At 33.9% G+C, this 25,109-nt stretch overlaps 1 protein-coding gene across 1 annotated transcript in view; it reads right to left on the reverse strand.

The window, feature by feature from the left end:
• ANKS1B (ankyrin repeat and sterile alpha motif domain containing 1B) overlaps positions 1–25,109 on the reverse strand; it is a 1,440,110-nt gene that overhangs the window by 721,984 nt on the left and 693,017 nt on the right. Inside the window, exons 13-14 of the mRNA XM_074226655.1 lie at positions 10,548–11,140; positions 8,021–8,093 (exon numbers count right to left, since the gene is read on the reverse strand). Coding sequence (XP_074082756.1) covers positions 8,021–8,093; positions 10,548–11,140 — 666 coding nt within the window. The remainder of the gene's footprint in view (positions 1–8,020; positions 8,094–10,547; positions 11,141–25,109) is intronic.

Genomic DNA, 25,109 nt, shown 5'->3' on the forward strand with positions numbered 1-25,109 from the left:
TTAGGAAAATGAATATTCCTGTCTCCAGGCCCAGTTCTCAGTGTACCATGGTGCTGCCTAACTGTCCTTTATGAACTATCTTTCCCCATTAGAGTGTAAGTTCCTTGAGGGCAGGGATTGACTTTTATGTTTATATTTGTAGCAAGACTGGACATAATATGGAGTCTACCATAAGTGTATAATTTTTATCTACCTAATTAGGAATGCTTACATATAACAGATTTTTTGAATTGAATAGTAAAGGCGATTTACAATGGAAGTATCGATTTATGAGCAACATGAAATCCACATGCATGTTATCATTTCAACATAAAACAACATAAAAGTATTAACTGGAATCAGCAACAATCTCTAGGCTTTGGCTTGAAGCAAATGCAGTTTATGCATATATCCTGTGCCTCAGCTAAACTATTGCTCTGGGCCTTTGCTTGGAAAATGAATTCCCTCTTCATCTTCTCTTAGGATTTCTAGTTTTTTTCCCAAACTCAGTATAAGTTGTACTTTCTAAATGTGGCCTTTATTGATCCCCTTTCCCTACCAGTAGCTTCACCTACAAAATTATCTTTTATTAATACTGTATATTATATATATATATATATATATATGCATGTAAATGTTATCTTTTTCAATAGAATACAGGTTCTTAAGGGAAGGGAGTAGTTAGGTTTTAGGTTTTTTTTTTTTTTTTGGCAACGCAATGGGGTCAAGTGGCTTGCCCAAGGCCACACAGCTAGGCAATTATTAAGTGTCTGAGACCGGATTTGAACCCAGGTACTCCTGACTCCAGGGCCTGTGCTTTATCCACTATGCCACCTAGTTGCCCTGGGTAGTTAGGTTTTAACCACTATATCCCCAGGACCTTGCACAATGGCTAATATACAGAAGATGCTTAACACTTTATAGAGGCATGGTGATTATAGTGATTAGAGACTTGAAGGCACTAAGTGCTGCCTTCATGACCTTCCTCAGATTTTTCATTAGTTGTATGACCTTGGACAAGTTATTTAACTCTTCTTTTTGTTTTTTAAAAAGTGTATTTATTTAAAGCAATGGGGTTAAGTGACTTGCCCAAAGTCACACAGCTAGACAATTATTATCTGAAGCTGGATTTGAACTCAGATCCTCCTGACTCCAGGACTAGTGCTTTAATCACTGCACCACCTAGCTGCCCATATTTAACTCTTCTAAACCTCAATTTCTTTGTCTATAAAATGAAAAGGTTGGTAGTGATGATCTCTAAGTTCCCTTATAGCTCAATATTTATGATTCTTTAAGTTTCTTAGTGAGATATTACATTTTTAAGTGTTATTTTTGAAAATAATTAGTTTGTGATCTTCAAAAAATGTATATATATATATGTATATTATATATATAATATAGATTTTAAAATGTTTTCTGTTGGATCTAGAGTCAGAGACCCTAGGCAATATGTCATTACTAGCTATGGGGCACTGTGATAATCACAGCATCTTTGGACTTTAGTTTCCTCAAATATAAAAGATGAAGTAGATTTAGAAATTTTTAAGATCACAACGAACACAATATCTCATGCTCCAATGTTCGTGGATGATATAAAAGTTTAGAAATTATAGTCTATTAGGATGATTAAACACAGAAGACAGTATAATATACCGTATTATAAATGAATTAAAGGGTTTCAAAGTCAAATGGAATTTAAGTATGAAAGTTCTTTTTTCAGTTAATAGTATTTTTTCCAATTAAATATAAAAGAGTTTTCAACATTCATTTTGGTAGAATTTTGAGTTCCAAATTTTTCTCCCTCCCTTCCCTCCTCCCTCCAAGACAGGTAAGTTGATACAGGTAATACATGAACAATCAATCAGATTTCATAGTCCTTTCTCTAGATGTGAATTGTATTTTCAGTCATAAATCTTCTGTAATTGCCTTTGATCATTGTATTGCTCAGAAGAGCTAACTCCATCACAGCTTATCATCACACAATGATGCTTTTAATAGGTACCACGTTCGCCTGGTTCTTCTCACTGCACTCAGCATCAGTTCATCCACATCTTTCAGGTTTTTCCAATATGTGCCTGCTCATTATTTCATAAAAAATGATAGTGTTCCATTACATTTATATACAATAACTTCTTCAGCCATTCCCCAATGGATGGGCATCCCTTCAATTTCCAATTCTTTGCCACCACAAAAAGAGCTGCTATGAATATTTTTGTACATTTTATGATCTCTTTGGGATATAAGACCTAGTCATGGTATTGCTGGATCAAAGGGTATGCACATTTTCATAGCCCTCTGGGCAGTTAGGTAAGTTCTTTTGGACTGAGATCAGTAGCAACTTTCTAGAGGAGGCAGCATGTCCCTGGGTAGGCATTTACCAGGAAAAAGGGAAATAAGTTAACCTACGCATTTGGAGTGCTATGAGTAGAGGCATGGAAATAGGAGATCACAATGTGTGTTTGCAGGGCTAAGAAGAATTATTCAGTTTAGCCAGATCACAATGCCTTTGGGAAGAGACCTTAGAAACAGGTAGGCTACTTCTGGGTCACATGAACAACAGATGGAGGACTAGTAATTTTCTTTTATCCTCATAACCTTTAAACCCATCCAAAACAAATTTTGTGTTAAAGTGACTTCAGCTGAATCTGGTATAGGATGCCAAAAATCCAAAAGAATGTGAAAAATCAAATCAAGAATAGATACATACCCACCCTGATTTAACTCAGCACTCTTCTTTACACCCCTCCCATGTGATTGGCTGTGAGACTGCATTAAAAGACCCAAAGTTTGAAAATAAAAACCAACCCAAAACTCTGGCACCCTCTCCCTTCTTTCCAGTGCCCATGGAAACAGTGACTACAGGCTATGGAAGTTGCCCCAGGTTGTTGGCCAGGCAACTCCTTAGCACCAGGCTCCACTACTTGGAACTGCCAGTGCTGAGATGAACAATCCCATAGTTACCGATGTGACTCATTTGAACTGCCAGAACTGGGCTAGAGAATTGAGAAAAAGAGGGAGTGGGTCACAATACAAAGGATGGGGGAAAATGAGCTGGGCAGAACTCTACTAAGTCTGAGAGAAAGAGAGAAGCATCCAGTTGGGCTATTCTTTCCATTCAACAGTTACATGGGGAAGAGACCCAGACAGTCTGGTGAATCACGAAGAATAAGAAACTGAGATGATTTTGCTATTTAATCCCCAAGGAAGCCACCATCACCAAGAGAGGAAGGCATCAGAGAGTGCAAAAAAAGATTGAAATAACCAAGATTTTAGTAAAAAGCCATTGAGTCCAATTCCCCTGTGTTCCATATAAGAAATCAGAGCCAGAAAGATGGAGTGAACTTTCCAATGTCACAATATAATTAGTTGTAGCACACAAAAAAAAAAAAATAAATCTCCTCCCTATTGGTGTAGAACTCTTTCTGCCATACCACTAAAGCTGGGTTAACATTTACCAGGTTAGAATCAAATCTATTTCATTAGTTTTTCTGAGGTTTTCTCTTATATTAGAGACAAAATGATAAAACTGAAGTTTATTATACCAATTTACTTTTCAACCAAGTGACATTTATGCAAATACATATAAACACATGCATGCACATATATACATGTACATGTAGACATGTGTAGGTATGCATGTGTGTGAATAAGGCATTGTGGAAAGAGCAGTAGAATCAGAACAACTGGGTTCAAATCAAAATAATTATTCCATAATAATTATGTGACCTTCAGCTCTCTGGACTAAGATTCCTCCTCTGTAAAATGAAGAGGTGTAATTAGGAAATATTAAATGATATTTCAAATTCTTATCCTTTAATGCAACATTAGAAAATAACATTGCAGTGAAAACCCAGCCAGGGACCATAGAGGTGTCAACTCATCTCAAGGGAAGAAATACAAAAGTAGTTTCAGCACTTTGGACAGGAACAGCATTAAAACCACAATACACTCAGGCTGGACAGCTTCATTTAGTAGCTCAGCCAAGAACAAGATAGGACAAGATAGAGAAAATAAGAGAGGGAGTAGGAGAGATCCTTTCTGAGTCAGCTTCCCTTATCCTTGTCAAAAGTTTAAAACACCCACTTGTTACTAATGATCTGACACTTATAGCACAATAGAAAGAATCCCTCACCTGGAATCAGAGAGATTTGAGTTCAAATGTGACCTCAAATACATAATAGCTATGTGATCCTGGGCAAGTCAATTAACCTCTCTTTATTTCAGTTTCCTTATCTATAAAGTGGGATTAACAATAGTACCTAACTTCTTGAGGTTTTGTGAGATCAAATGATATAATATTTGTGAAGCAACTGGCATAGAACCTGGCACACAGCTAGTACCATATAAATTTTAGCTAGTGATAAATGTAGTAGCAGCAGTAGTAGTATTACTTAATGTAATAACAGGCTGGCTTTTAGAAACTTTGACTCTTCCAGACTATTAGGATCACTATTGCAGAAATATCAATTGGTTTCATAATACTTTTCTATATCAAAACAAAGTAATTTCTCTTTTTTTTCTTTTTTCTTTTAATTTTTTGCAAGGCAATGGGGTTAAGTGGCTTGCCCGAGGCCACACAGCTAAGTAATTATTAAGCTTCTGAGGCCAGATCTGAACTCAGGTACTCCTGACTCCAGGGCTGGTGCTCTGTCCACTGCGCCACCTAGCTGCCCCATAAACAAAGTAATTCCATATTTTAAAAGCAGTTTCATTTAAAAAAAAACTATATGAATTTGTGCCCAAATATGGTCATCATATCAAACATTTCTATTACCTTTTAAGATTCATCAAAAATGTTTGCCCATTCTAAGTGCTTGGCTTTCCTATAAATTTTTACTGGAGATATAATCACCCCCATTTTCAATATAAAGAAAATGAGACCGGGAAACTTTAAATGACTTGTCCCAAGTCACATGGGAAGTATGAGGCAAAATTAAACCACAACTCTATCCTGATTGCAAATCCAGGTCAGGAAATTCAAATTGCTCATGCCAGTACATTATAAAAATGATTTCTATCTTTGCCCTTAAAAATCACACTGCACCATTTAATCATTTTCTAGACATTAATCTCAGTATCTCTAAGTAGACATGTTTGATTGCCAATAGCAATTCTATGTATAGAAGACTAGGACATGGAGTTGAATGATCAAAGAAATGGGAACTCAAGAAAGGTAATGGGTAGTAATGGACAAAGAGATGGCATTGGAGTCAGGAAAATCTAGGTTCATCCCTATCTTCTCTCAATATTGACTACTTCTGTCTGAGCAAAACTCAGTCTCTTTGAGTCTCAGGAAATATACCTGGAAAATAAGAGGTGTAAAAGAATTGACATTTTGCATTAATGTAGGGGTTCCCTCAAAGGAATCATATGTTTCAAGCAGGGAGTGAATTTAGATTCCATTTAGTAAAACTTTCTCATTTTATTGAGATAGAAATTGAAGCTAAGGGTAACTCAGTGACTTAGTAATGGTCAAAAAAGATGGTATTTGATCCAGTATTTTTCACTATGTAATATTTCCTCCCCAGAGAAATCAAAGGTGAAATAAAATGATGGTGAAGATGATGATAATGATAGTAATAGAAAAGTAGATGAGTTCATCTATCCACCCACTTAAATTTATTTCTGAAAAATATAGGCTCAGAAAATTTTAATGCCTTTTTTCAGGTTCCACCTAGCATGAGTGAAAGAAGTGTGGCTAGAAGGCAGTTTTCTGACACCAGTTCAGTTTCAACTATGCCAGCTCCTCTTGTGAACACCACTATATTTCTTAGCATAAATTAACAGGAGAAAAGTATCATCTGCTTACTGCAACATTTATCTGTCCCTCTGAAACATTTAAAAATGGATGCTGAAGTTTTTCAAGCTCCTGCCTTAAAAGGACAATAGAGAATTCTATGTAAATGCCATGATGTAGTTTGCCCTGTTTTAGAAGAGGACCAACTATATATCAAGTGATGACTTGCTTATAAATTGGATTTAAGTGAGGTTGAGTTGCTCAAAATCATCAGCCTCACTTACTCTTTATGTCATCAAATTCCAGGGGCAGAATAAAAATCAGAATGACTGGCAATGACCTAGGATGCATTGCTCTGATGAAGGAAAGGTTAAATCCCAATCTGAAGTGCTGAGAACCAATCAAAGGGACCTCTGACTGGCTCAACTTTGCTCTATCTGAAAAGGTTTCTATCATCAGTAGGAATATCTCTGTGCCACTAAATGGTCCTCTTGACTCCAGAGCCAGTGCTATATCCACTATGCCACCTAGCTGCCCCCAAAGGCAATGGGGTTAAATGACTTGCCCAAGGTCACCCAGCTAGGCAATTATTAAGTGTCTGAGGTCGAATTTGAACTCAGGTCTTTGCCACTAAATGGTGATATGAATTAATAAGAAATTAGGACTACCACTAACTATGATTTGAAATACTAACAATGTAATTGTTATAGTATGAGCAAGAATTAGTATGACAGACCCAGAGCTTCCAATAATGTTGGAACAAAAGAACATAATTATCTTCACATTTTTGATTTTCAAAACACTTTCATGAGTAAGTTTAAAGCAAAAATTACATCAGTTGGAATTTTTCACGTTTAAAGGAGTAAAGAAGGATATTTTTATGACTTTTTTTTCAAAATGGTACTAATATTTCCTACCACAAAGAAGCACGTGTGACTTTACCTAAGTTTTATCATTGGAACAATGAGGAGGATAGACTAGATATTGCTTCCAGTTTTTTTAATCCTGTGATTGTAGGTAAATTCCTTGAGGGAAAGAGTATTTGAAAGAAACACAAAGTTGTGGAGGTATAAGGGCCTTGATCATCTAATGCAGTTTATAACCAGAAAAGAACACCTTTTAGTATATAGCCTAGAAATTGTGATCTACTTTTCACTTGAAGACCTCCATTGAGAAAGAACCGAGTACTTTCCAAGGCAGACTTTTGGAATAATGCTAGCTATTTTGATTAGGTATTATGCTTTCATGCCATTGCTATTCAACTGTTTCAATTATGCCCATGATCCCATTGGAGGTTTTCTTGTTAAAGATACTGGAGTGGTCTGCCACTTCCTTCTCCAGTTCATTTTACAAATGAGGAAACTAAGGCAAACAGATTTAAGTAGCATATCTAGGGTCACAGCAAAAAAAATATCTTAAGGCTAGATTTTAATTCAGTTCTTCTTACCTCTAGGCCAGGTACTCTATCTACTGTACCACCTAGCTATCCCATTATATCTTTAGAGTAAACATCGATTTCCCTTTCATGCTGGTGAACAGCCATTTTTACAGTAATACCATTAAAGATAATATTTGAATTACTTTATTGGTTTGCTAACATGATTCTAGTTATTGTCACTTTGAATAAAAAATAAAGAGCATCCCTGAACAGCTCCATTGTCTTGGCATCTATGGACATTTTTAATGGGTTGTGTAGGACAGCTCTGTCAGTATTTTTTTTCCTTATACACTCCTCATAACAATTTTTCTAAGCAGACTGGATGCTGACTAAATATGTCAATGCTTTGTTTTTATCTTTGTAACTCTGACACTTAAAATTTCAGACCCACAAGAAGTATTTATTAACTATGTTTTGAATTGAACTCAATCCAATTACTAACATTTTACTAAAAAAGAAATTGACTATGGATTTCATGTTCAGAACCAAAGACTGGACTCGATGCCTTGTATGGTCAGATTTCTAACACTCCTTGGAGAATTCAATGAAAATTTGTCGTCTGACTCAATATTACAGAATCTGGATGAATTTAATCTATGATAAAAATTATTAACCATTATTCTTATGAATCATCACTTATCATTAAGTATTGTTCAAGTTTAGAAACTGCTGAACTTAACTGAAACATACTGAGTACAGTTTCTTTAAAAGTAAAGAAAAATTTCATTACAGCTATTACAAGAAAACACAAAATATTATTTTTTCTTTTAGCTTAAGCTTAATTAGCTAAAGGTCAACATTAATTTTAGATGTTTTTTAAATCACATTTTCATTTCAATAATTCTTAAAGAGCATTGTTGCCTTACTTGTAATATCATCATTCATCTCTTCAAGCTCATTGTTAATTCCAGCATCTATGGAGCTCATTATTTTATCAATCTATAAAAAAAAAAAAACAATGAGAACTCATTAAATGTTTCCATTACCTCTGATAATTCTCCAAACACAAAAGAACACTTTGAATATTATGAATACAACAATACCACAATCAAGAAAACTTCACAGTACAGGGAGAGCTTTAGAGTAAGGTCTATATTAAACTACATCCTGTTTTTAAAAATAAAATCATGTTTTTAATAAAAATTTGAAGATTCGTCTGTTCCTACAAGTATTCATAAATTTAACTTAAATAAATATTAATGGTAAGATTTTATGCAGTTTTCAGATACAAAAATATATAAACTCAGAAGCAACATGTATTTCTAATAGTTTCCTTATAAGGCATGAGATATTAAAAATAACAGAAAAACACACCATCAGAAGGGAACTCAAAAGCTACCTAGAAATGAAAACTATTCATTCACAGTGTCACTAACAAGTAGCTATTCAACCATTCTTTAAAGACCTCCAATGGAGAAAAAATGTAGTAAGTCCTAAGCAACATATTCTACTTAATGAAACTCAAATTTTTAGTAATTTTTCCCAGTGGTCAAGTCTAAAGCTTCATGTTTGCAAGTTCCACTTGTTACTCCTAGTCCCAAGCAGAGGAAAAGAAAGCTTGCTTCCAGGAGGTTGCCCCTTAAATATTTAAAGACTGTTTAATATCTTCACTGAGTCTTCTCTTTTATAGGATAAACACTTCTATTTTCTTCAACTAATCTTCAATATTATAAACTCAAAGACCTTCCACTACTTCATTCATTTATTTAGCAACTTTTCCAATTTATCTATATCCATCTTAAACTGTGATGCCCAGAAATGAACACAGTGCCCTGGATGTGGTCTGATCAGAACAGAGGTCCATTACCTTTTGTGTTCCTGGAAAACCATGCTTCCCTTAATTCAGATTAAGAATGCCTTAACTTCCTTGGCTGCCAGTTATGTTGAACTTTCAGTCCACTCAGCCATTCTTTTTTCTATTTTTTTTATTTTTTTGCAAGGCAATGGGGTTAAGGCCGGATTTGAACTCAGGTACTCCTGACTCCCGGGCCGGTGCTCTATCCTCTGCACCACCTAGCCACCCCCGCTCATTCTTAAAACCAAGTATAATTTTTTTTTATTTATCTCCATTCAACTTAAAATTATTAGATTCAGTACAATGTTTGATCCTGACTTTGCATCTTGACTTTGTCAATCATCATGTTAACGTTTGTTCCCAGATTAGTGCATCCTGCAAATGTGATAAAGTTACCATTTATGACTTCAGACAGGTCATTGATTAAAAAATATCAAATAGTATAGGACCAAGTATATTTCTTAGGACACTAGAGACTTTTTAAAAATACTGAACTGTTAATTTACGGTGAGAGATTCATACTCTCACCTCTACTCATGATCAATGATATGTCTTGTGTAAGACTATCTATGATAAAGAATCTATGTGCCCTCATTAAATAAGCCAATTATAAACCCTTACTTCTGCTAATAGTTATGTACTACTAAATGGTGATTTTGTAAGTTCATGGCCATGTGTATGTGTATGTATTGGAAAGGAGAGACAAGTGCAACAATTTAATGGCTATAGGGAATCCTGATGATGGCACTTTGCCAATCATGGCTCCTATACTGGATGTCATTGTCTTTGAGCATTTCCTAAAGAATTGAGAGGTTAAGAGATTTGCTCAAGTTTACTCAGTCAGCATATGTCAAAAGCGGGTCTTGAATTTAACTCTTTCTGAAGATGATCTCAGACTCCCTATACCACAAGATCTTATAGCTAATGATAGAGAATATAGATACAGAAAACTGCGAAAAAAAACCTGCTACCCAAAAGAAAAAGCATGAAAATAGTGGAAATGTTAATTAATAGAAAGGTGACTGATCACATAAGTAGTCAAAATTTGATATTTAACTATTTTTACCATGTCCCTCTAACTGTGGAATTTTCTTTAATGTAACAAGAAAAGGGCTGGCCTGGAAACCAAAAGAGTTGGAACCCAGGATTTCTCCCTGTTCTGTCACTTGCATTCCCTTATGAACCTCAATTGCTGCACTATGAAATAAGTATACTAAAACATGTCTTCCTTCCTTATCTCATGGTGTAATAAGATTTGAAAACTATAAATTTCTTCATAAACTATGAAATTATATATATATATATATATATATATATATATATATATATATATATATATATATATATGTTACCTTTTAAAATTTTCACACTGTATAGTTAGCCATCAATTCCTAAGCTCATTAAAAAGTATTTTCACTATTGGAAGAACTACATTTGCTACATGATGCTAATTGTAAGCTATTTCCATCACATATCCTTTCACCTTCTGTGGGGAAGTTACTCTTTTCTTTTTACCTCCAGAAGTATTATACATTTAAAATTCAGCCGCCCAATGCCACTATCCAGTTGAATAATACTAATAAAAAGATTCCACTTACTTCTTCCCATTCAGAAGTGAAGGAAGGAGTCCTCTCAGAATTCCCTTTAGAACTGGGCTCAGTGGTTGAGGATTCACTCCAGTTCACCCTTGAAGTCTTCGCAGTGGATGGGTAGGCAATGAGATCAGAATCAGATTTGGAAACATTTTTGGACAAATGCAAATCAAGAAGGGCCTTTGGCAAAGACCGAATCCTTCCCAGAGTACAGGCTCGTTCCACGAATCCTCCTGTGCTAACACCCCACTGGTCCCCATTCCCATTTCTTGTTCCATTTCTTGCTGTTCTTGTGCCAACAAGGGTGTGATTTTCTAAAGGATTGTTTTTTGTGTGAAAAATGGTTCTACTAACCACTTTGGGCTTAATTTTCTTTACTGGAGCTCCTGGGTTATTTCCTGGTGGAGGCTGCTGATAATGGAGAGGATTGTTCATCAAACTAATTTCCTCCTGTGCCCCTCGACACATGTTTGCTTTGCTATAGAGACGAAGTGGATTATCAGGGGACTCACAGGCTGGAGAAGATCCATGGAGTAGACCAGCAAATTGCCCAGGATCATGTTCCTCTGGAGGTTCATTCTCTTCCTGTTGACAGGAATCTGCAAAAAGGGAAGAATGGAATCACTTTCTATGTTTGTTTCAACTTTGCTGGTAGATGTCTCCAAAAAATGAATAATAATTGTTCTACCACTCTTAATTTCTAGGAATCTGTGTTACCATATTTGATTGATTTCTTTTGATACACTTGCTTCTGATGCATTATGTATAGAATACATGCTTGTAAATGGAAGCCCTTTTAAAATAAACTAGAACATTTCCTTTTCCCCATTTAATAGCATCTTATTTTTCCATTTAATATGTCAAAATAGTTTTCAAAAATCATTTTTATTAAATTTTTTGAGTTTCAAATGTTGCTCCCTCCTTCCATCTCCCACCCTTTCAGAAGACAACAAGCAATTTGATATAGGTTATTCATATACAATCACTTCAAATATATTTCCACATTAGTCATATTGTGAAAAAAAAGAATCAAAACAAAAGGGAAAAACCATGGGAAAGAAAAAATAACAAAAAGGAAAATATTATTTTTTCAATTTACATTGAGCCTCCATAGTTCTTTTTTTTTGGATAAAGCCAGCATTTTCCATCATGAGTCTCCCAGAACTGTCTTTGTTCATTGCATTTCTGAGAAGTGCCAAGTTTCATAGTTGATCATACACAATGTTGAATTTACTCTGTCCATTGTTCTCCTGGTTCTGTTCATTTCATTCAGCAACAGCTAATGTATTTCTAGGCTTTTCTAAAATCTGCTTGCTCAATATTTATTTTTACAGGATTTTATTTTTAAAGCAATTACATATTAAGAAGATTTTTAGCATTCATTTTTACAAGATTTTGAGTTCCAGATTTTTTTTCTCCCTCCCTCCACTGGGTAGGCAGTTTAATAATGTTTATATGTGTGCTAAGATGTGAAACATATTTCTACATTACTTGTGGAAGAAGAGAAAAATCAAAAGAAAAAATGAGAAAGAATAAAGTGAAAAAATATACTTCCATCTGCATCAGAGCCTATCAGCTCTTCATCTGTATGGTTACAGCATTTTTCCTTCATGAGATCTTTGTACTTATCTTGGATTATTGTGTTGCTGAGAAAAGCTGAGTCGTTTCGAGTTGATCATCATATAAGATTGTTGATACCGTGAACAATGTTTTCCTCTTGTTCATTTCATGTTGCATCAGTCCATGCAAGTCTTTCCAGCTTTGTCTAAAATTGGTCTGTTCATCATTTCCTGTTGCATAAAACTTGTACAGTCATTCTCCAATTGATGAGTATCCTCTCAATTTACAATTCTTTTCCACCACAAAAAGAGGTGCTATAAATATTTTTTTGCACATGTGGATCCTTTCTCCTTTTATATGATCTCGTGGACATAAACTTAATGGTGGTAGGGCAAAAATCGAAGAGTATACAAAAAGAGCTATAGCCTCTACACATCATTCCAAATTACTCCGGTCAAATCAGTTTGCAACTCCACCAAGGAAGCATTAGTATTCCGGTTCTCCCACATCTTAAACATTTATCATTTTCCTTTTCTGTCATATTAGTCAATCTGATAGTTGTATATTGTTTTAATTTGCATTACTCTCATTAAAAATGATTAAAAGTTTTTATTATCATATAACTATTGACAGCTTTCATTTTTTCATCTAAATTGACTGTTCATATCCTTTGACCATTTATTATGGGGAATAACTTATTCTCATATAAATTTTACTCAATTCTCTGAGAAATGAGATCTTTCTGTGAAACTCTGACTGTAAAAATTGTTTCCCATCTTTCTGCTTTCTTTCTAATCTTGGTTGCATTGGTTTTGTCTGTATAAACCCTTTTCAGTTTAAGGAAATCAAAAGTATCCATCTTGCATTTCATAAAGTTCTCTATCTCTTGTTTGGCCATTAAATCTTCTCATTCCCATAGCTCTAACAAGCAACTTATTCCTCTTGGACTTTCTATATACATTAAATCAGCTGTGTGTGTAAAGAGTGATAGTTTTATTTCTTTGTTGTCTATCCTAATTTCTTCAATTTCTTTTTCTTCTTATATTGTTAGTGTTGACATTTCTAGTACAATTTTGAATAATAGTAGTCATAAAGGCCATTCTTCTTTCACCTGTGATCTTATTAGGAATTAGATTAATTAAATAGATTAATACTATTACATATAATGCTTGCTGGTTGTTTTAGAGAGATACTATTTATCATGAAACTCATTTATTATTTTTTGATAGGAATGGCTAGTGTATTTTCTAAAAAGTGATTTATGACAATTATGCAGATTTATTTCATAATGTGAATCAAACCTGCATTTCTGGTATAAATCCATTCTAGTCATAGTTTATTTTTCATCATGATGAATTGCTGTAATCACTTTGCTAATATTTTATTTCAAAATTTCTGCATCAATATTCATTAGGAAAATTGGTCTATAACTTTCTCTGTTTTGGCTTTTCCTGGTTTAGGAATCAGTATCATATTTGTGTCATAAAAGGACTTTGGTAGGATTTCTTTTTTTTAACCTATTTTCCAAATAATTCATATAGTACTAGAATTAATTGTTCTTTAAATGTTTATTAGAATTCTCTTGTAAATCCATCTAACACTGGGGATTTTGTCTTAGGGAATTCATTGATGGTTTGCTTAATTTATTTTTTTAAATGAGGCTATTTACATATTTTTTTCTTCTATTGTCTGGACAGTTTATATGTTTTGAAAAAATATTCATCGATTTCACTTGTCAGATTTATTGACATTCAATTGGGCAAAAAAGCTTTTAATTACTCATCTACTTTCTTTTTCACTGGTAATGAATTTACCATTTTCATTTTTGATACTGGTGAGCTGGTTTTCTTCTCTTTTTTTAAACAAATATACCAAAGGTTTGTATTTTATTTTTTTTCATAAATACAACTCTTAGTTTCACTTATTAGTTGAAGAGTTTGCTTACTTTCAATTTTATTAATTTCTCCTTTGATTTTTTAGAATTTCTAATTTAGTATTTAATTGGGTATTGTATATTTTTCTAGTTTTAGTTGCATGCCCAATTCATTGGTCTCCTTTCTCTTTTTTATACATTCAAGCAGTTAGAGAAATAAAATTTCCCCTAATTACTACTTTGGCCGCATCCCATAAATTTTGATATGTTGTCTAATTGCTGTTTATTCTCTTTTGATGAAATTATTGTTTTTATTATTTATTGTTTGACTCATTCATTCTTTAGAACTAGATTTAGTTACCAATTAATTTTCAATCTTTCTATAGTCCTTTGTTACATATAATTTTTATTGCATCGTGATCTAAAAAGGATGCATTTAAATACTGCTTTTCTGAACATGTGTGGTTTTTATACCCTTAATGCATGATCAATTTTTGTGTAGGTGTCATGTACTCCTGAGAAAAAGGTATATTCCTTTCTATCCCCATTCAATTTTATCCAGAAGTCTTTCATATCTATTTTTTTCTAAAATCCATTCATCTCCTTAACTTCATTCTTGTTTATTTTGTGGTTATATTTATCTAGTTTGGGGAGGGGGGGGTAGTTGAGTTACCATAGTAGTATTGTTTTGCTGTCTATTTCTTCCTATAACTCACTTAACTTCTCTAAGTATCTGGAATACTATAACACTTGGTGCATTTGTGTTTACTATTGATATTACCTTTTATCAAGATGCAGTTTCCTTCCTTATTTCCTTTCATTAGATTTATTTTTGTTTTTACTTTGTGTGAGATACGGATTGCTACCCGTGTTCTTTTTTAACTTCACCTGAAATATAATATATTTTCCAGTCTTTTTTTAGCTTCAGCTGAAGTATAATATATTCTCCAGTCTTTTAATTACTCTGCATCTCTCTTTTGAAAGGTGTTTTTTGTAAACAACCTATTGCAGGATTCTGGTTTAAAAACTACACTTCTAGGTGCTCCTATTTTATGGGAGAATTCATCTCATTCACATTCACAATTATAATTGCTGTGCATTCCTTCCATCCTATTTTCATCCTGCTTATATTCTTCTAATTCCTTTCACTTTGTCCCAATTCACTAGTGTTTTACTTCTGACCACCGCCTTCTTCTGCCTATCCTACCATCATTCTGCCTTTTACTTCCCCTTTCCCATCTTACTTCCCTATAAGTAAGAGAAATTTCTATAACAAAATATACGTCTGTGTCATTCCCTCTATGAGCCAATTCATATAAGGGTTCAAACAATGCTCACCTCCTCTTTTTTTCCTTTCCTACTGTCATAGGTCTATTGCATCCCTTCATGTGATAAAATTTACTGTATTCTGGTAAATTTTCTTCTTCTCCTAGGGCAATGCTTTTTTTATCCTTAATTTTTTCTATTATCAAAGAAAACTTAAACCCATACCCTTTGTCTATGTATACTACATCTAACTGCCCAAATAGAGATTTCTAAGTATCAAATTCCCACAAAGGGATGTAAACAGTTTAATCCATTAAATAACTGTTTTTTTCTGTTTACCTGTTTCTGTTTTCCTTGAATCATATTTAAAGATTAATTTTTTGTGTTTAGCTGTTTTTTTTCAATAAGGGTATTTGACAGCTCCCTATTTCATTAAGTATCCATTTTTTTTTCTGTGAAAGATAGAGCTTAGTTTTTTTCTGGGTATTTGCTTTTTGGTTATAATCCAAGTTCCTCTGTTTTGTGAAATTTTATATTTGTAGCCCTCTTTATTTTTTTAGATTTTTCAAGGCAATGAGGTTAAGTGGCTTGCCCAAGGCCACACAGCTAGGTAATTATTAAGTCTCTGAGGTTGAATTTGAACCCAGGTACTCCTGACTCCAAGGCCGGTGCTCTATCCACTGTACCACCTAGCCACCCCCACTATGATTCTTTAATGTAAAAGCATCTAAGTCCTGTGTAATCATGACTGTGCCTCCTTGATTACTGAATTGTATATCCTGAATAGTATATTCTACTTAACCTGATAATTCTGGAATTTGGCTATAGCACTCCTTGGAGTTTTCATTTGGGTGGGGATGTCTTTCAGTAGATGAACAGTGGATTCTTTCAATTATTATTTTACCCTTTGATTATAGGGTATCAGGACAAATCTGTTAAGGAATTCCTTAAAAGATGCTGTGCAGACGCCATCCTTGGCTTTTTTTCTCATGGCTTTCAAGTAGTCAAATAATTTTTAAAATAACTCTTCTAGATCTGGTTTCCAGGTTAGTTGTTTTTTCTAATGAGGCATTTTATATTTTCTTCTACTTTTTCATTTAAATTTTTTTTTTACTGATTTTTATTCTCAGAGCTTTAGCTTCCACACTCAATTCTAATTCTTAAGTAATTTTTTTCAGTTAGTTTGTATATCTCTTTTTCCATATGACCAATTCTTTTAAAGGAATTGCTTTGTTCAGTAGAATTTTTTTTTATTTGGCCAATTGTATTTTTTAAAGAATTGCTTTCCACAGTCATTTTTTTGTCCTTTTTCCAACCAGTTGATTCTCTCTTCCTCAAATCTTTCCCCATTTTTTTCTACCTCTCTTATTTGATTTTTAGCTCTTTCTGCCTTTTTTTTACCTCTTTCAAGAAGATCTTTTGGGATTGAGGTCAATTCATATTCACCTTAGACATTTTCACATTATTATCCTCTTCTGATTTTGTATTCTGATCTTCCCAGTTACTTTAGTAGCTCTCTATGGCTAGGACTCTTTTTCTGATTTTTGCTTATTTTTAGCCAATTTCATGATTTTTGAAGTTGATCCCTACTCCTGGGTCTTACTGGATACTATCCTGAGCTTTCTGAGCAGGGAACAAGGGTACTGGTCACTAGTTTTGTGCCCCAGGGCCTCAGATGCTGGAGTTTGTCTATTGTCAATTTGTGTCTATTTTACTTAGGTTCTGGAACTCACCGCTTGTCTTCTGCCCTGACAGTGGAAATCTCACAGCTGGTCTGCTATACCACTGACCTGCTGAGTTAATATGATGGGGTTTTGGTTGTGATCTTTGCTGTAGCTATGAACCTCCTGCTGGTTTACCTAGATATTATCTGCACTGGATTTTCACCCAGGTTGGAAAACTGTTTCACAACATATTCTTATATGTTCTGTCACTCCAGAATACAGAAGCTTTGTGTGATATTGTTTCTGTGGTAAACTAAGAAGAACTCAAGCAATTTCCAGGCTTTTGTCCACCACCTTGGCTCTGTTCTCAAGAGGAATATTTCAAAGGACTATCACTTCTCTTCTTTTAAAATTTCTTTTTATGGTTGAGAATAAATAAAATAAAAGTATTTTTAGAGCAGAAAAGATATGAATATAGGATCCAGAGTCATAAAATGCACCTTTGACATTGTACTGGTGAAGATGTCTAAAGTCACACAGATAATTAGACTGGAAACTTTGGAGGATAAATTAGGGGTTTCCAGACTCTCAGAAAAGGAAGACTTCAGAGATCATCTCAAGTAAAGCAAAGCTTAACAAGAAATATTTCCACATCTCCTTTGATTAATGACTAACAAGATTTTTGCATGAGAATATGTTAGTAGAAATTTACAACTGTCAAAGCTCCTTTTGCTTTTGCATAGCTTTAATTTTTAAGATATTATATCTTATCAGTTTCCATTCATTGTTCCTAATTTTACATTCTTCAGTCATGCAGAAACATTATTACCATCATAATATTTGTAAAGTAACAGCATGAATATCATTTTTCAAGAAATCACATGTGAAAATTTCTAGGGGTATTGAAAAGGATAGAAGAAAAAGTCAAGGTTTGCTGAGTACACAGGAAGTTGACAAAGCAGAACCATATACTCAGATCACTTAGAAATATAGTTGCCAAACTCCAGAGAATCTTTGAAAGGGCATGAAATTTAGGAATAGTAAGGAAGAAGCAAATAAGAAAACAATTTTTTTATATTACATAAGTTTCACATGAAGAACTAGATTGAATAAAAGCTTGCTTTAATGCCTCCTCTAGTAAAGAGATAAAAATGCATTATTTTAGTAATAGTAATAAACACAGCTTGGTAAATATTGCTTAGATTCAGATGTCACTTTGAATGCATAATTGAGAAAGAAATTTACATATAATTGACTAATTATGGAGTCATAGAATGTTAAAGCTAGAAGAAACTTTGTCAAGCAATTCTTTAAAACCAATATGGGCATATGACAGTCTTACATTTTAAGATGGTGTTTTGTAGGCTTATTGGAAGGCAGTCTTCATTCTTATAGATGTCCATAGGCTGAATAATCACCATGACTTTTATCCAATGAAATAGCTTTTTTCATTTTTGAACTTAATTAAAAGCTACAGAAAAAGTAATACATAATGAGAAAAAAAGATGGAGTCCTGTTGCTTTGGAGTCATTCTAACAAAACAGAAGAATGAATGGTGATGACTGAAGTAAGCTGTTAAATGAAAACAAGGGTGCAAATCTTGCTTCTTATACTTACTATATGCCCATAATAATTTGCCTAACCTTCCTAGACTTCAACTTCCTCAAGTGTAAAATGAATAGTTTTAACTAGAGTATGTCTGAGGACCATCATGTTTTATATCTATTATTTATATATGAAATACATATGTCACATATATGGAAAAAAGAGATTTGCAGGAAAATCAAATAATTAATGTGAGAAACAGTTATATAAATTATGTAGTTGGCAGAAAGATATCCAATGAATTCTAAAGTTATATGATTTTTAGAACTCATTGCACCAATACTCTTTCACGAGACAGTAGAAAAGTCCTCGAGGAACTAAGAATTGAAGTAATTTGCTTTGAGTAACATGTCTAGTGACAGAAGTGTCTTCAAATTAGGATGTTCATATCGTCAAGGGACAACATTCTATTCAATAAACTCTTGCCTCTTTTATGTATTTAAAAGTTAATAAAGATTGCAAGAATCTTTTATAATAAAAGTCAAATTTCAAAATCCTTTTCCTCCTCCATCTGGTAAAGTCAATAGTTAACCTGAACTCAATACTTCAAAATTTTTATGTATTAGTAACTGCTGCTTAAAGTAATAAGATATTATTTTTAATTAAAGACAAACAGGCTAAAATTCCTCTCTAGCTCCCATACTAGCAGCTCAAAGTTTTATAGTACTTTAGGTTAATAAGGAACCTGCAATGAACAATATTATGAAGTAGTTAATGCAAATATAATAATAACCACTTTCCAAATTATGAAACTGAGGCTATGAGAAATTAAATGAGTTGCCCAAGACCACACAACTCATAAGAACAATTGAAGATAAGGGAAAAAGGGAAGAAAATTAATATGCATTTATATATTACCTATGTGCTAGTCAATGGAATAAATGATTTTTTAAAAAATATTGTTTCATTTGATCTTCACAACAACTCTATGAGGCAATTGTTCTTACTATCTCCACTTTACAGTTGAGAAAATTGAATTAAATAGAGGTGACATAACTGCCTAGGCCCATGCAGCTAGTAAGCTTCTGAGACAACAATTGAACTCAGGTCTTCAGCCTGTATCCATGCCCAGTATTCTTTCTACTGTCAACAATGCCTCAATTTATGCATATACATCAGTTCAAGGGGTTCACCTTACATTTGTTTAATATTCTAATACTAAGAAAAAAAATCCCCACTATCCCACTGGAAGCTCTACCCAGGGGACTAGACTAGTAGAATATTATTATTTTTATATGAAAATGTCATTGAACCTAAGGCAGGAAAAATAGATTATGATTAGAAAGCTGAGTTTCACATCATTTTTCTTATCTTTAGCTACTATAATTCTCTGGAAGATATTATAAATCAAGAGTCTAAGATTAGATGGCATCAATACACATCAAGAAATAATTCTGAATTAAAGCAGTCTGGAAGCAAATTTCTAAAACTTGCTAATGAAATATATATAGATTTGCTGCCATTTGGAGTGTTAGACTAAAATGTATTAACCAAGTCAAGAGATCTTCAGCCTGAAGTGCTCCTTCAGGAATTTTTGGTTTTCTTAATTTTTTTCTAGGTCTATTTTGGAGAGATGCTGCCAATGGACAATAAAATTAGTTCAGGATTATGCGGAAGAAGGATATAAGGCTAGATCATCTTTGGGAAGCTACATGGCATTTTCAATAATCTTAAACTGCTTTCAAAACCTATATTTTTAGTTCATAAAGATATTTCAACACTGTAAACCATCCTTGTGACCTGAAATGCTTCCTTAGATGGAAAAATTTTAACTAGGACCTGAAGGAAGTCAGGGAAGCTAAGGCAGAGATGAGGAGTTGAAGTATTCCATGTAAGTATGAGGTAGGATTTGTTCCCCTACCTTTATTTCAGAGACATTTTAATTTAGGTCCTCTAATTTTCCTAGCCTGTACTCTTTGGCATGGATAGGTTGTAATCTTCATTCATCAATAAAGAGAGAACTCAATGATGAGTTTGGGGAATGAAAATCATGATGAACTTTAATGGTATAAATTATTTAAATGTGATTGTGGTACCTTATTATTTTTTCTTCTGTAATTTGTCTCTATTTCACCATGCAGTCTTTAATAACAACAATAATATCATCATTATATAGCACATTAAGGTGGATAAAATACTTTATGCATATTAATTTATTTTATTCCTACAACAAACTCCAGAAATAGATTTACAGTTGAGAAAACTGAGTCACATGATGGTTAGGTGCCTACCCAGAGTAGGCATGAATATCTGCTCATGAATATCTGAAACTGGATTTGAATTCATCTTTTCTGACTATTGGTCCAGTGAACCCTCTTTTGTCCCCTAAATTACTAGACTATTAACTAGATCTATTAACAAAGCCTTCAATTTATCTTTAATTTTCTATATACACTAATAGTTCAAGTTTTCTCAAAATGAAAATACCTAGTTAATTACTTAAGCATACTTCCTATGAAAAACCTTCTTTTGATTCTTTCAGTGTTAGACCTCTCTCCTTTCAAAGTACCTTGTATTTATTTATTTTATGTATGCTAATATTTTCCCTCACATAAAATGCAAGCAGGTCTATTTCATTTTTCTGTATGTTTCCTGAATGATTAGTATAATGCCTAGAACATAGAAGAAAATTGATAAATGTTTTTTGCCATTATTTAATGCTTGTATGTCAAGGTTTATATGAGGTTTTAATTATGCTCTAGAAGTACAGGGATTAAAGAAAAAGTAGTTTTTCACTAATCATTTCTATACATACATGCATGCATGTATATACACATACATATATATGAATTTCTATATGTATGTATATATAGACATGCATGCATAAGCATAAATTATTGGCAGTTGTAAAAATGCAACTAAATGCTTTCTGCCTTTATGAATCTCTCAATGAATATCAAAATCCCCAGCAGATGGAGACATAATTGCAAGTAAGGAAGTTCATTGGTGAGACAAGCAAAGTGTAATACTCCTCACTGCCAGAGATGGTGTACCTGCTCCTTTGAATAGATATAAAAGTAACGCCATCTAAATTTTAAATAATTAAATCCCTTTTTTAAAAAAAAATGAACCAAACCAATTTTAGCTATGTATAGTCATGAAAAACAAGAAAATTTTATTTTTATATCTATTTTTTCCCCTTGCCTTCAATAGTACATCAGAATCAGAGAATTTGGATTAAAATTCCATTTTACGTGGCACTTTGCCAAAACCCTTCACTTCTTTATACTGAAGTTTCTTCATTTGAAAAAGCAGGGGTTCAACTACATGGTCTCTAAAGTCTCCTCCATCTTTAAACCTATGACTTTGTAATCAGCATCTGGCAGTTGATCAGATCCCATTAGTTTTCTTGGCGAGAGTAACTTCCCCAAATGGAGAAGCTGAGAGGACTATTTCTGTGAAAGTCATGATGACATGAAAGGCAACAATTGCCTTGTAACTGACTGTGGAACTTGTAGAAAAGCTTGGTGATTGGGTCCAATTTATTAACTGCAGTTGGGAGAAGCCTGGATTGACCACTTAGCTACACCTGGTTGCATCTTCAGAAGGATTCTAGTTAGTTGTATAGAGCATCCATGGAGAGACCGTGGGGTCTTCTTTCCTCAAAAGTCACAAGAAAAGACCCCTGGTCCTTAGCTTCTGTGTTGTTCTTTTCTATTTTAGGATAACACAACATAACCTCAAAACTTTTTGATTATAAAAGATCTGGATTAATCTTCATGTACGAATATATTAGATTTTGGATATGCATTCAGTACAATGCTGATTCCCCGAAGACAAAGTTAGAATTTGTGGAAGTAACCTCTGGACCCAAGTCACCAGAAGTTGAGGCAAGGGACTCATGTAGTGGTCATGTTACATCTGGTAGTGGACTTTGCAAAACCAATGGTATGTAATAACTGAACTAGATAGTGAGCTTACTCCATCCAAAGAATGAGGAATGACAGGGAAATGTATACCCCCATGATATTGTCAAAAATGTTTATATAATTGTTCTAATCTTTCAATGAAGTACAATTTTATATAGGCTAATATGACATTATGGTATGGTGATTAAAAGTCACTGGCATTTAACAATAGGAGTGACACATCTGATGGGGGTTTGAGCCAGTGGCAGGAGAAACAAGGTCACTCCATAAATCCTTTGGAACACTGAAGGACATGTGCAGCAACATGTTACTGGAAGAATGTATATAGCTTGCTGTTATGATGATATTTTCCAAAGAATGAACATGGCACTGTAAAAAGAGAATTGGACTAGGGAAGCAGAGTATCTCGTTTTGAATTAAGATATGCTACTTGTTACCTGTGTCATTTGGAATAACTAACTTAATGAGCCATTCTGGGCCTCAAGTTCCTTATTTTTAAAATGAAAAGATTTAATTAGATGATCTCTGAGATTTCTTTCACCTATGATATGATGATCAAATGTAATAAATTCAAATATTTTGGGGAGGGGCATATACCTTGACAAATTACTTTTTTTTTGCCTAAAGAGCTCTTAATAAAATAAATAATCCCCCCCCCCCCACACACACACTTGTAGGTAAGGTTGGGAGGTGAAAGAGGGAAAAAATAGTTGTATTTAATTTTAAAAAATTAAAATAAAACTATCTTTTAAAAAATGTAAAGTCAGGATATGTTCTATTTGTTCCTGCCTTTCTTTTTTGAGATAGGGAGGACGGTTATCCCTTGAGATTCAATTGGGACAAATCCTGCAGGTTAAAACTGTTTTCACATCTTATCTCCACTTGATTTCACACTTTTCACATATATATATATATATATATATATATATATATATATATATATATATATATATATATATACCCTAAACTCAGAAGTGAATAATTAAATCAGCCCCAACTACTTAATCTACAGCAAATATTATAATCTGATAGCTCTACAGAGTTGTCATTAGCATTTCAAAAAGGCATTAGAGTTGCTTTGAAAAAAACATATTTCCATAATTTCAATAATCTTTCTTCACACATCTTTGCCCCAGGCTATCACCTGTGTAAGAAGGAACCTAATTGCTGCAAATTTCTAAGATAGGATATATGTATAACTGCAATTAGCCTTGCAAAAAGCTCCATATCTCTTTACTCTGGCATAGGTCCTTTCTGATTTCCTTCAAAGCCAGAACACCTTTCCCAAATTCTTACCACCTCTTACAAGAAGCCTTAACTAACCCCTCCATTCCTTCCATACTCTCTCTCTTTTCAAATTGCTCTACTATGTTTGTGAGGTGTGTAAAAATATGTGTATGCATGTATGTATGAACACATAGATATCATACTGGATTTCATACTGCAGATATTGCATCAATCAATGAATCAATATGCATCTATTAAGCACCTACTGTGCTAAATCAGAAATGCAAAGATGTAAGTGAAAAAACAAACACCCTCACGGAGATTACATTCTATTGATGAAGATAACATCTAGTTTAAAAATATGTAGATACGGGGCGGCTAGTTGGCACAGTGGATAGAGCACCTGTCCTGGAGTCAGGAGGACCTGAATTCAAATCCGACATCAGACACTTAATAATTACCTAGCTGTGTAGCCTTGGGCAGGCCACTTAACCCCATTGCCTTGCAAATACTAAAATACACACACACACACACACACACACACACACACACACACACACACACACATATATGTAGATAGCACGGATGGATGGATGGATGGATGGATGGACAGATGGATGGACAAATAGATGAATAAATGGATATATAAATAGTTGATGTATATGCAACCAAATATAAAAGATATAAAGTGTGTGGGAGCATGATACCTATCCATGTATGTCAATATAAATGAACCTGTGACATCACAGGGGTAAGGGGCTGTTGATAAAAAATCTCTTGAAATGATTTTGTACTACTAACTGAGGAGAGGAGATTGGATCTGAACCTGTGATTCCATTGGTTTAGGGAGTTCCTAGTGAGAAACCTCCCAAATGGAGGAGATTAGTCACTGTGCTTCTAAAGATACTAGGGGCACGAAGAGGTGTAGTAAGATGCCCAGTGTCCCACAACTAGTATATGATACCTAGGATCTGAATTCAGGACATGTTGTTGCTGTATTTTGTATTTATTTGGCAACTTACTTGTTGTATATATTCACTCTCTACCCCTGACAGTTGGAGCAGGATCTTTTTTGTGTTTTGTTTTGGTCATTACATTCTAAGTATCTAGCATGGAACATTATAAAACCACTTAGGTTTGGGGGAAAAAAGAATCTTAGTACTTTGTCTCTTCTCTTTTCACACATTATTACCTCTGCAGAGTCTATGTGAGAAGGTTCAATCTCTGGGAATTTCACAGCTAACACCTCTACTTATTAGTCAACAGCATTTTCAAAAGTCTTTGAAGATATCTTTGCAAAGTGCTTTGTCTAAAAATGCTGTCATATAAGAGTAACTTTAGGGGTAGCTTACAGGCCATCATATACCCAGGACCTCCAAAATCAAATATTTCTGGTAATCAGTTTCATGATATAAAATACCTAAGAATGAACAACTCTAGAAAAAGAGATCTAACAAATATATTCTTGGGGCAGCTAGGTAATGCAGTGGATAGAGCCCTGGCC

This window comes from Macrotis lagotis, chromosome 2 (assembly GCF_037893015.1).
Source record: "Macrotis lagotis isolate mMagLag1 chromosome 2, bilby.v1.9.chrom.fasta, whole genome shotgun sequence".
Classification (NCBI taxonomy): Eukaryota; Metazoa; Chordata; class Mammalia; order Peramelemorphia; family Peramelidae; genus Macrotis; species Macrotis lagotis.